Source organism: Amblyomma americanum, chromosome 3, assembly GCF_052857255.1.
Source record: "Amblyomma americanum isolate KBUSLIRL-KWMA chromosome 3, ASM5285725v1, whole genome shotgun sequence".
In the NCBI taxonomy this organism is placed as follows: domain Eukaryota; kingdom Metazoa; phylum Arthropoda; class Arachnida; order Ixodida; family Ixodidae; genus Amblyomma; species Amblyomma americanum.
Window position 1 is genome coordinate 146,483,149 of NC_135499.1, and position 12,386 is coordinate 146,495,534.

At 46.4% G+C, this 12,386-nt stretch overlaps 1 protein-coding gene across 1 annotated transcript in view; it reads left to right on the top strand.

Annotated features, from left to right (window-relative positions):
• The window catches only part of LOC144125109 (bumetanide-sensitive sodium-(potassium)-chloride cotransporter-like), a 74,601-nt gene that overhangs the window by 44,324 nt on the left and 17,891 nt on the right, over nt 1-12,386 (top strand). Inside the window, exons 2-6 of the mRNA XM_077658204.1 lie at nt 7,264-7,344; nt 7,607-7,682; nt 9,110-9,205; nt 10,507-10,646; nt 11,254-11,367. Of these exons, the coding sequence (XP_077514330.1) occupies nt 7,264-7,344; nt 7,607-7,682; nt 9,110-9,205; nt 10,507-10,646; nt 11,254-11,367 (507 nt within the window). The remainder of the gene's footprint in view (nt 1-7,263; nt 7,345-7,606; nt 7,683-9,109; nt 9,206-10,506; nt 10,647-11,253; nt 11,368-12,386) is intronic.

A 12,386-nucleotide genomic window follows, 5' to 3' on the forward strand; every position in this document is an offset into this window, starting at 1 on the left:
TACTCCAAAAAAAAAAACCGATGCTCTTCATGCCTAGACAGCTTGGATCTACAGCTTGGGGGCAGGTGACCTCTCGTCGTAGTCATTGCTGGTACACCGATTGCGCGAAACACGCTGACAGGGACCACGCTTCCAGTCCAGAGGCATAGCTCAACAACTGACGCGCCTAAGGCACTTGAGTAAAAGCCTCGCATTCTTCGCGAGAACGCATGGGGGCGACGTTATTGACGATGTCCATTACGCGCCTCGACATCCAGCAACGCGGCAGAGATTGCCCTACAGGCTGCGATAATTGAAGTGTGCGTATCTCAGCGTCGACAATGGGAGGCACGAGACATAGTCGCCCGGTACTTCGCGCGGGACCAATATTTGTATTGTGCTCGATTGTCCTGGAGGAAAGCACTGGCCGCGACTTTTGAACCGATGGGAGCATTCGATATCAGGAGCCCTGGTAGATTCAGAACGTTCTTCTACTAGTCGGTTGGTTCTGATGAGGCTTTCTGTAGTGTCCGAGTGGTATTTTGTGCGCAAAAGGAGTGGAATCTTAAAGCTGGTTCTTGCTTTCGCACACAATGCTTTCACTCGAGCGAATGCAATTGCACTGGAGCAAGCACCGTACCGTTAAGAGTGAAGATGAGTAAGAATTTCACTTCCTTCGCTCTGCAGCGCACCTCTTCGGTCCGCTGCAGGTGCGACCTGCGTCGTCAAGATGTTCCCCGCGCATCCCCATCCTCCCTCGTGTTGTGTCGCGCGTAATTTAACCGTTTGGTTGGCCGTGTGGCATGCGATCGCCCTTGGCTGTGCCGTCACGCGCGTATGTAGTCTTTGCTTTGTGCGCGCGGCTCCGCGGGCCCGCTTTCGGGTGCTGCGGCTGGGCCATGGGTTGCACGGAGGTCTGGGGATCAGTGCAGTGTTATGTAATGCAGCTTCCTGTGTATAAAACACTTGTGCTCTCAAATAACTGCGCCTTCCTTCGGAGCGAGAGCGCAGGCGCGCCACGAACGCCGGCTGTGCCCTCAGCTTGCTCTGGTCCGAACACGCGATATGTGGGCGAAGTTCCACCTAATTGACGCATCGTCACTGGTGCCAACCCCACAATTTATAAGTGAACCTGGTGCTTGGTTATTGACCCCACAGCCTGCCGCAACTGCGTTTTGTGCTAGCAGTAGAAATTGCGTGTTGATTTCGTTCCTCTAAGCACGAGAAGAAAACGTTATTCCACTTTGAGCAAGAGAACCAGCGAGCGATCTTGCCCCGCACAATCCCCCGGTCATCGGCTTGCGTTCAATGCCTGTTTTGTAATGCGCGCTGTCATTGTGCCTCAGAACGCGCATCACACTCTCCTCCCCAACGTCCACCTGGTGTTTATGCATTCCTAACGACATTGACGGCTTGCGGCTTCTAAGTTTAGACAGGTGCATGAACCAAAGGTTCTACCCGCAAATGTCACCGCTGGGGAGAGCGACCTCCGAACGCGCCGACTCAGCATGCAGCATTTCGCAATGACTGCCAGAACAAAGCTTAGCCCGTCCGAGATCGATCACAGTAGTGTTGCATAGTACACTGCCCTCGAGTTACATGGACGAGGGTTGCAATCATGTTAGATGCTTACAGACAAGTGTGCGTTGTTCACATCTGGAATTGTGCATACTCAGAAGGAGAAAAAAAAAGGCTGCTAAAAGTGCGATTAAAATCAGTTGTCAGTGCGCGCTCTTTGCGATGTGTATTCTTGTTTAGTCCGTAAAAAGTTTAGCGCGTTGCTACCATGACCAGCATGCAAAAAAAGGGATAATCAAAAATCGAAAGTGCATGTAATGTGGAGCACAACCGACCAGGTAATTACTCCTTTTTTACAAGGCCATCCAAGTTCGCGAAAAAAAAAACTCTCCCTTGCCAAATAACTTGTTGGTGGAACCTCTCTCAAAACACTTGAGCCGGTTATCAGTCCTCAAGAGGCGACAAGCCCCGGTCAGAGTACTCCAGCGAAGCCGCGGAAAGAAAATGTCACTCACCTACAGCTTGCCACAGACGCCACCATCAACGGCAACACTGGAGGCGTAGCTGTGGTACACTTCAACCATCTGAGAGGACACCCCACATCTATGCACGCCGAAACGATAGACAACACATTGCGCGGACAGGCTAGAGAGATGGGCCGTCACTTGAACTATGACCCTAGTTTCCACGTTAGATTCCCACAGTGTAGGTAGCCCGGCACATACTCTCTTCGGTAAGACTTTCTGACGGGCTAGTTGGTACATATTCATTTCTGGAGGCTGTGCGCTAAAAAGACGTTCACAGGAAAAAGGAGACAACAGGAAAGAAGCGCAACTTTCAGCTCTTTCATCTCTTTCATCTCTTTCAACTATTTCAACTTTCAACTCTTTCAACTTTCAACTCTTTCAACTTTCAACTCTCTACTTTCAACTCTCTACTTTCAACTCTCTACTTTCAGCTCTCTACTTTCAACTCTCTACTTTCAACTCTCTACTTTCAACTCTCTACTTTCAACTCTCTACTTTCAACTCTCTACTTTCAACTCTCTACTTTCAACTCTCTACTTTCAACTCTCTACTTTCAACTCTCTACTTTCAACTCTCTACTTTCAGCTCTCTACTTTCAACTCTCTACTTTCAACTCTCTACTTTCAACTCTCTACTTTCAACTCTCTACTTTCAACTCTCTACTTTCAACTCTCTACTTTCAACTCTCTACTTTCAACTCTCTACTTTCAACTCTCTACTTTCAACTCTCTACTTTCAACTCTCTACTTTCAACTCTCTACTCTCTACTCTCAACTCTCTACTCTCAACTCTCTACTCTCAACTCTCAACTTTCAACTCTCAACTTTCAACTTTCAAACGTTTTTTTTAGCGCACAGCCTCCAGAAATGAATACTCTCTTCGACTCGGGACAAGCACTGAGGGACAAATACGGCAATCTGATCTCTGCATAAATGGACCCGCACTCCATAGTCCACACACTACGCCACACCGAACCTTTTACTAAACGTGGGCCCTTAGCGACGGTGGCATGCCGGGAATAAAGTACGCAGATCTGTTCGCCCGAGCAGCAGCGTTCCGTGCTCCTATTATGTCCTGGCAATGGGAACTCCAACTGCCTCAAGTGGTAGAGGAGACACCCCGCAGTAATAATAATAATAAAACGGTGCCTTCCTAGAGGCAGTCACTTTCAGACCAACTTGCCCACCACCAAACAACACCCTATCCAGAGAGAATGCCTGCATTCTGAGGAACACCCAGACGCAGACACCATGACGCAGACCGTACACCCTTACAGTTTCGTTTAGAACTGACAAGAATAGCGGCCGATCTTCCCGCCTCACTGCCAATATCCTCGAGCTACGAACGCTTACGCAAACTGACTTTGCCATAATGTACGGTGCGGAAAAGGCTTAATTTTCGTTTGCAGAGCTTTCGTGTGCACTGTTTGGATCTACAGTAAGGTGCTCGCAGGAAACTTTTCAGTCCTATAGAAAATGAATTCAAAGTTTTGTGCACGACCTGTTCCTTCGTTGCTCTCACTTAGGTAACAGCTTGATCTTACTGAAAGGCCCTTTCAGGTGCTGTCATTGAAAACATCTGGATGGGGCTACTTTGTCGTATTCATGTCTATTTACATGTGGCAGTACGACTACGGGAATCGAATCAGCTAGCTGCCACTTTCTGCAGCACTATAGTACACGGCTGTTTAGCTTTGCACTGACAACCAATGGTTTCTTCATTTCCTCTGAGCAGACATGATATCATGCATTAGAACGGTTATGGTCTCGCTGTATTATAGCATTTTTTTTCAGTTTTAAAGCGCAAGAAAAGCCATTTCAATAACGTTCCGGACGCAGCAGCAAGTTCCTGTCGGCCGCAGACACCTTCAGTGTTGGCCGCAATGGTGTTGGGCTGCTAATCGCAATGTCGCGGTTTCGATAGCGACGCAAAAAATTGATAGGCTCAGATGGGCTGATACGATGAACTGCGGAAGCAAAATGCGTTTTTAGTATACTTTTCCCGTTTGGCGCTTTTAAATTAGGTTCTTCTCCACTTTTGATGCTTTTCCTTTCGGTGTTTTTCTCACTTGATGCTTTTTCATTTGCAGTTTTTCTCTTTTGCCACATCCCATTGCCTGAAAGTTGCGCCAATACTCTTTCTACTTCGGCCTGCTTTATGGCTCGCTAATGATGTTTCATGCTTTTACATTTTTTTTGCCTTATGCATATTTCACCTTACTTTGCGCGTCGCGTTGGATTAGCCGATGACCCGCGCCCGTTCTCCGCATTTGCCGCTAGTTTCGAGCATCGCTGCGCCTACCTCTCTATAGTTGGCTACAACTAAAGAACAAGACGGCAGATGCCCCTCAAAGGAAACCCTTCAGCCAGTGGCGTCAAGCGATTCATGACGCCGCGGTCAATCCGATTAAGCAATAGTTATTCCCCCTTCATCTGCCACCCCCTGCGATTTCATGCTAACAGGCCCAAGGGGATCGGTCAAGGGGGACGGGAGAATTGGTCGACGCCGTTGGCTGGAGGGGATTCCCCTTTGAGGGTAATTTGCCACTTCGTTCTTGAATTGCACCCGTCTATAGTGTGCCTAAATCGCACGACTGCCCGCCATTACGCCTCCGCCGATAGATTTCCCTCTCGCTTCTCGTCTGGGCGGTTCTAGCGCTGCTCTCGATGCAGGCGTCACGGGCTTCACTCGGCGGCCACCCAGAGACGCACACCGGAATTTTCGTTTGCCGGCGCTCACACTGGTTACGCAGTGAAATACTGGCTTTCAGGAATGCTTTCAAGAACCGTAGGTGGTCGACACTAATCCGAACCTCTTCACTACTTTGGCACATAAGAGCCCATTACTCCTGCTCGCTTATCGTCGACAGAAGCTGCTTCTCCGCACGAAAGTTAAGTCCACTCGAAAACGTGGACCGAGGCAGACCGCGAGTGAGGCGGTTTTTCCACACGTCTCACGTGCACACCTGTCTAGCAGGCTTCGTCCTTTCTCTGTAATCAGCCTGGTAGAACAATGGGCAGACGGAGATCGCGAGAGTGCGTGAACTATCCGATGTTTACACTTTCGTTTGTGACTGTGGTTCGCAACGCTTGTGCAGCTGTAGCAACAGTCTGTCGCAGCGATTTTTCGAGGAACGTGACGCGGGGAAAGCCTGTGCACGCCTGTGACCCACAAAGTTGACCAACGTGATTGCCCAGTCCAGCTTCTGGTCTCTGAAGAGTTGGCAGAAGTACAGCCTGCGTTAGCCTTGTGTAGAATGCTCGAGCAGAGTGCCTCAAGCGATAAAAAAATGGCTCCCGGTTTAGCATTGCTAAGCAGCTTTTTGCAGGTGGACACCACCACCACGTACCTGAAAATGCGATTGAGGTGTCCACTGACCCGAGCAGCCAGTTATGCGTGCCTTCAACTTTTGTAGCGATAGCTACATTACGGTAGCATTTCGAGCCTTCAGCGACCGTGGCTGCGCCGCCGCGCTGTCACGTGGTTGGTCACGTGGTGCGGAGCAGCTGCCGGCGGCGCGGCGCCGTGGCTGATCACGTGGTTTGTCACGTGACCAAGTTCCACTCAGCCAGCTGTAGCTATCGCGTCACTCCAGGTTTAACCAGAGCTAAACCACCGCCAATTTTTTCAGCATCAATGCCAATTTACCCAATGTGCGCCGGCGGCCTATGCTCCAGTGCCGCGTTTCTGCCACAACGTTGTCGATACCAACGCATGCAGCGCGCATATTTGTCGCTACCGCCATATAGCTAATAGCGCAAATATTAGTTTGATAGTAGTATTAGTTGATGTCGAAGACGATGTACAATGCACAGCGGGAGTGTGTTGAAGTTTAACGCGAGGAGTGTTCGGCAGCGACGATAGATTAGTGCTTTCGCCCAGTGGCCAGCTGCGCTTATCTGTTCGCGCTGCCTCGGGTTTGAATCCCAGTCGCAGACAGATATTTGTTTGATTTATTTTTATTTATTTATTTCACTTCGCACAAACCTACAAACATTGCAAGATATTCTAAATCCACAAACATTCCAAGATGTTGATCGGTGTTTACCCTTCGGAATATTGCTTTCGCATTACAAACTGAAATTAGGATGCTTCCCCTGACTCCACGGGAAAGTGCTCGCGCCCGCATTGCCGTCGGGTCTATGTATGTGGCTCTACGTCCGCACAAGCGTCGCCTCTTAATGTTTGCAGCTGTGACAAGGCTTCGATTTTTATGCAGAGAACCGCCCGCTCGAGCGCTCTACACAAAGGTGACGCAGGCTGTGCTTGCCGATTCAGCTCGGAGTGTGCCCATCATGATGGCGTGGTTTAAAGCTTTGGCATTTTCCACTTGATGCGGGTAGTGTTAAGAACAAAAACAGCGCAGCTACTACGGTTCTGACGTGGTGCAAAAATAACCAGCACACCCTTTCCGGTTCTGCCACGGTCTATTCAAGAGCTGGTGCTTTTACTTAACTCCTTCACCACATAAGCTGTCATCCCTTTCCTTCAGATTAGTTTGCTTTGCCGACAGAAATTTCCTGGAATTACAGAAAAGCACGCAGCGGCGTCACTTTCTCTTTTGGCTCACCTGAAACATTGAAAGCACGCTCATAAGTCGCATGCACTCATTTATTATAAGTTATTCCACATGTATTTACCATTATGGTAACGAAATGCTCAGTAATTAGTTGAGAGTTTTACTAAATAACTTGCGTTATAGTCTCAAAGCATTTACGTGCTTGTAGTTCGCATTTTGTATCTCATGTCCTTTTCACAGTTAGACTTGTTTCCAGATGCGGTTACTTCGCCTTTGTTGTTCACAGGCTATCATTGACGATTTTTTTTTAAATGAAGCCCAAAAATGTTTGGTTCATTATCCCGCTTTTGCCTTCACTTGTTCTATTTCATTTTCTGAGCAAATACGCATGTTATGGTCACTTATAACCCTCGCATATAAAATCAAAGTAAGCAGGAAAGAGCCTCTAATTTACTCCTAGCCTTCTCGCTTAAAGTTGTTGGACACACAGAAAGGCCCTCCTGAGGTTCATTGCAGTCTCGAGGAGCTCAGTAGAAGCTCTGTCACATTGGAACTGCTTGCGTAAATTTCAAGATATCTTGCTTACAACTTGTTGCCCAATTTGATCTGCGATTGCCTTTTATCTGTTCCGGCCATTTATGGGCGCGCAAAATGTTTTTTTTTTAATGTAAGAAAGCGACCTGGTTCATAATCTGTTCATTCATTCACATTCTCGTGCAGTCGAAGTCCTTCAGCGAGAAAGTTCGGGGTGAGGTCAACGCGTCGCCCGCTGTCAAGTTTGGTTGGATACAGGGTGTACTGGTGAGTTGAATTGCTTCCAAGTATCATTTATATGCTCAAAGACTTAAGTCTGAATTGTGCTCACTTACGTGCCTACTGCACATACGCTTCTCTTTTCTCGAACTGACGCCGATATTACGCGGTCACATACGTGATCGGAGTAACCCATGACGTATATTGTCCTTGTGATTTCTGGACAACATTCCTAGCTTCTCTAAATTTTTGTTTTCTCCTGCTTGTGGCAACGTTACGTGACAATACATTGCTGTCAACTTTTGATCAGGTGCGATGTCTTCTCAACATATGGGGTGTGATGCTCTTTCTGCGGCTATCCTGGGTCGTAGGACAAGCTGGAATCGGTGAGTTCCTCAAAAGTTCGCATTTTGGCGCTTGTTCAGTTACGTAGAATAGAGCCACACGCAATCCAAATGATATAAGCAGGAAGGAAGCAAAGCATCTAATTTGTTGCCTCTAAATAACCTTACGTGCAAGTGCCTGCAGTCATACAATAGACATGTTCAAGAGAACTCGAAAGCGCCTGCTTCTTTGACCGTTGCTAAAAACGACATATCTACGCGTTCTAAAGCTTTGTCAGCGTGGCAATTAAGCGGTTTTTCTAACGTTTCAATGTGGAGTATCCTAAAAATAACGGTGTAGTACATCACTTGTTCTAAAGAAAAGCCATGTTTATAGCGAGTTTCATAGTTTTGAATTTGAGTGCATTTCACGGGAAGCGTTGTCGTGCGGTCGTCTTCCGATGACTTTCTTGAATTTATTTTATTTTTTAGAAAACGCGAGTAAAAATCTGAAGAGCCAGTTACTCATTTTTTTCTTGCCCTTTAGACTCTGACCAGAGTGCAGCTTTTATCGTCCTGCGCTTCTCTCAAAGTTCTTGCGACAAGATTTCGAGCCCCGCATTTCATGTCGCGCAGAGGCTTGTTCTCGTGTTAGCCTCGTTAATTCAGCGATGAAACACTGCTAAAATATGCGCATACTGAAACGTGAATGCGGCTGCCCCATTGTGCTGTTCGCATGGGGAAGCAGGCGGGGTTTCAAAAATGTGAAGCTTTTTCTTCAACCTTGTTTACACTGTCGTCAACGTCAGAGGCCCTTTAATAAAAAAATGAACTATAGGCGCTGCATGTGGCGACACTAAGCCAAAATCGATAGCAACATTTCAGGGCGCACACTGTAATAAAAATCTGAGTAACTAGGAGCTCACAGCTAGTTTTATGGCATTCTTTGTAAGGAAACATTGTTTCCGCTTCGCCGTACCCGACAGAGAGAGATAGAAAGAGATAGTAATCGCAAAAAATAACAACAAAAATATCCGAAAAACCAAGGCATCGTAAATACAGCTATGCGAGGCAAAGTTTCGAAATCGAAGCGTTTCTTAATGGACATTGCTATTGAGTTTTAGCACGCACGAGCCTCTCTTGCATTAAACGTAAAGGCCAGCGCTGTCAGTGAGAGGCTTGCACAACGTCTAGGAAAGAGTTGCTTACTCCCCTCCTTCTCATTCTCGATTTCATGGCTGTCTTTTCTGCCAGTTTTCACGTCGAGCTAAGAGCAGTGGTGTACGCTAACGATGGAGGGCAAAAAAATGTGATGAGTTTGCGGTATTTTTAGCTGTTGTTGCAGGCACATAAAATGTTCAACGACTAAGTTCCGCAACCGAGGAGAGCTTTAGTTGCCACAGGCATCTTCATTGTAATAGTTGCATGTTATTTGCTTCTATTATGTGGCCATCGCGCACGACTAATTTTTGTTTGTGCGAATATTGCAGGTCTTGCCATTGCCATCATACTGCTTGCCTCCGCTGTCACCATGTTGACAACGCTTTCCATGTCAGCCATTTGCACAAACGGAGAGGTCAGAGGAGGTACGTAATCCCGGTTACGCGTTGGCTGGCTACCGTTGGATGCTGAAAAATAATTGAGGGGTCGGTTTAATCTCTTGTGGTTTAATCTCCTGCCATAACGAGATTTGACCTGATTTTCGAGGAATAAAAATACTCTTGATGAGCATCTGAACGTCTGTTTTATTCGAGTATGATCTGGAGTTGCCGCGCAGAACTGGATAGCGATGCGTCCCGAAAATCACACATATTACAAATGACGCAGAGTGTACGAAGTACATTGATATTCTGTCCCACTCCTTTGAATACTAGAGCGCCTCACGACAGTGCAAAATTTTCAGAGGCCAATGACCTTTTCCTGAAGTCTCATAGGAAAAAAAATGCTTTGGTTTGTTATATTGCAGGCGGAGAGATTTGAATATACCTGCATTGAGGTATACTTATCGTTAAGAAAGCTGTTTCATTTTGTGTTGATTGCGCCTGTGTGCAGCCCTGTTCATATTTTACAACAACCACATGGTGTGTGGCACTTCTCAGAGGAGCAGAGGAATTCTTATCACGTTTTAATTATTCTTTTCATTTCATTTTTGACTTCATTTTCTCCAGGAGCAGCTGACTTACAACTTGCAACCATCACCCTCACTGTCTTATTTTTAGTTTACTTGAAGAAATACCCACAGGTGAACTTACACCGGCATTCGCTCCTGCACTTCTCATATGTGGCCTACGTCAAGGTCCCCACAGCTTGTAATTGATAAATAAGATTGTGCCACCTATATTTTTATCGTAACATAAAAATAGAGGATGGTATTTCAGTTGCGTTCGTTACTCGCCGCCTTACGCATTCCTATCTCTAAATAAGTTTCAGCATTTTCGTGTTAAATCAGTATCTTTAAGTACTACAGTTCTCCTCTCACCTTTACTGAATTGAATTGTCTGACTGCAAACGTGGGCATTTGTGAGAGTGAAATTATTTCTTCAAGCCCTGAAGGAAGCATAGGGCACGTGTGTATCTTACTTCGCGGGAAGTCTTTTGTTGTGGTGATGATTTCGTTGATTTTGTATTGTGTTTTGCACTGGAGAACTGTTTTTGACTTTTTGCTCACTCCTTCTGTTGCAATGTATTTTTTTCTGTACTTTTATGATCTCTGTAGCCTTACTTCAGCCTAAGGCCTGTGATGCAGGCCGACAGTACTTGGTAAATATAATAAATTATACTAAGTATATCGTAGAAATATTGTTTAACGTGTAATTTCCGAAACATTAACACTGTACATCTTACTACACCACGCAACTACAACTCTTTCTTTTCTTTTCTAATGCAGGCGGGACGTACTATATGATATCTCGGAGTCTCGGTCCAGAGTTCGGCGGTGCCATTGGTCTGATTTTCTCTTTAGCAAACGCCGTGGCTGTTGCTATGTACGTCGTCGGTTTTGCAGAAACTGTGCAAGCCGTGCTGAAGGTAACTATCCTCGATTTTTATCGCACTTTCTGCATTTCTTGCTGACCTAAACGTTTTAAGAGGTAATGGTGATGCAAGCATTCGTTTTCAGCGTGAGGTTAAACGTAGTTATCTTTTACTTCCTTTTGTTGAAGATGAATATTTTACTCTCGTCATTTTATTGTATCTTTTGTTTTTGTGTTTATTTTGTACTTGTTTTTATTTCTGAGCGGTCATAATAGATTTTGGCGTCAAGTCCATACTTTCTTGCTATGACTATCCAGCTTCGCTACTTTTATTGCCCATAGCTAAGCCATGCACCGCAACAAAGTTGTTAAACTCAAGTCCAACAACAACGTGAGCAATATCACAAAAGCATATCGGACACTCTGTTCAATGAAAGCTGCATACTCGTGTGCTGTGAGTTGTGCAAAATTAGTTTTCCGGCACCAAAACTGTCGCATGATGAGGAACTCCTTCTGTGCCCCTTGTGCAGCATTCGTATTAGGCTACTAGCTCATTTCTAATAATAGGCGCCGTGTTCTTGAACGCTGACTTTATATACGGCACTCGCTAAACCCAACCACTCTCTTTTGCTTTTTTGCATGTTTGCTGTGGAACCCTGCAGAGGCAAGACCAGCTGATCGTGGACGGAGCTATGAACGACATCCGTATCATCAGCTGCGCCACGGTGGTCGCGCTTCTCTGCATTGCGCTAATCGGAACAGAATGGGAGTCCAAGGTGAGGCTGGTTGCTTCCTGAGTATTTGTTCGCCGAAGTGTGCCGAAATATGGGGAACACTACTAAAGCAGCAGGGCAATTGAATAAGCGCAAGTTATCGTCTCGTGATTTATCAAGCGAAACTTGTAAATGTTGTAAATGCAATTATAAATTTATTACGATCGGATAAGCACATCACATTTTCGACATGTTCGCTAAGAAAGTTATGAGACGCCAGGGGTATATCAAGTGCAGGATAACGACCGTGACCCAGGGGAAGGTGGTTATGACTGCTTATCGAGTACGGCGTACCGAGTTGAGCATTTATGAGAAAGTCGTGACACTTCTCAACGTCAGGAGCAGATCGAGTACAAAATAGCCGTTCAGTCCAAAGCAAAAGGGATGCTGGCGGCGTACCGAAAGTCTTAACCCAAAGTCTCGGTGGCCGGATTGATCGGAGAACGGAATAACCTTCCAGCAGCTTGCACCCTCTGCTTTTTTTTTTTTCATGCGTCATGTATTTACGCGCATTTCAGTCGTCCTTGCCTCGGCACGCGTTAATGAGACTGCTCGCGAACTGCGCGAATGGATCGTTGGGGGTTCAAAGCAAGGAACACCCGCTCGATGGTCGGTTCGTTCTCTTCTGTTGCCGTTTCGCTGCTTTCAAAATGTTCCCACTTTATATGTCGTTTTTAATGATTTTGCATTGCGAAAAAAATTCCCTTTCTCATGCTTCTCGAGGTCCCTCGCCAACTCTGAGAAACGCAGCTATTTGCCCTGGCTCTCTGTGACGCTTTGCGAGCAGCAGAGAGAATGACATGCAAAAAAAAAATAACGGAGCTTCGAGCCCTGTGAAGCGTCCAGCGCGATATAGAGTTGACACTCGGCACTTGTACGCCTAGCCACGTGCGCTAGATCAAGGAACTTTCTTATTGGGCTGCGCTGCACGTCCGAGTTCCTGCATTTTCAGCGCTCCAGCTGAGTACAGACTTGGACCCCGGAGAGCGCTGGCATCGGAGAAAAGAGGATTAGTGTACGCT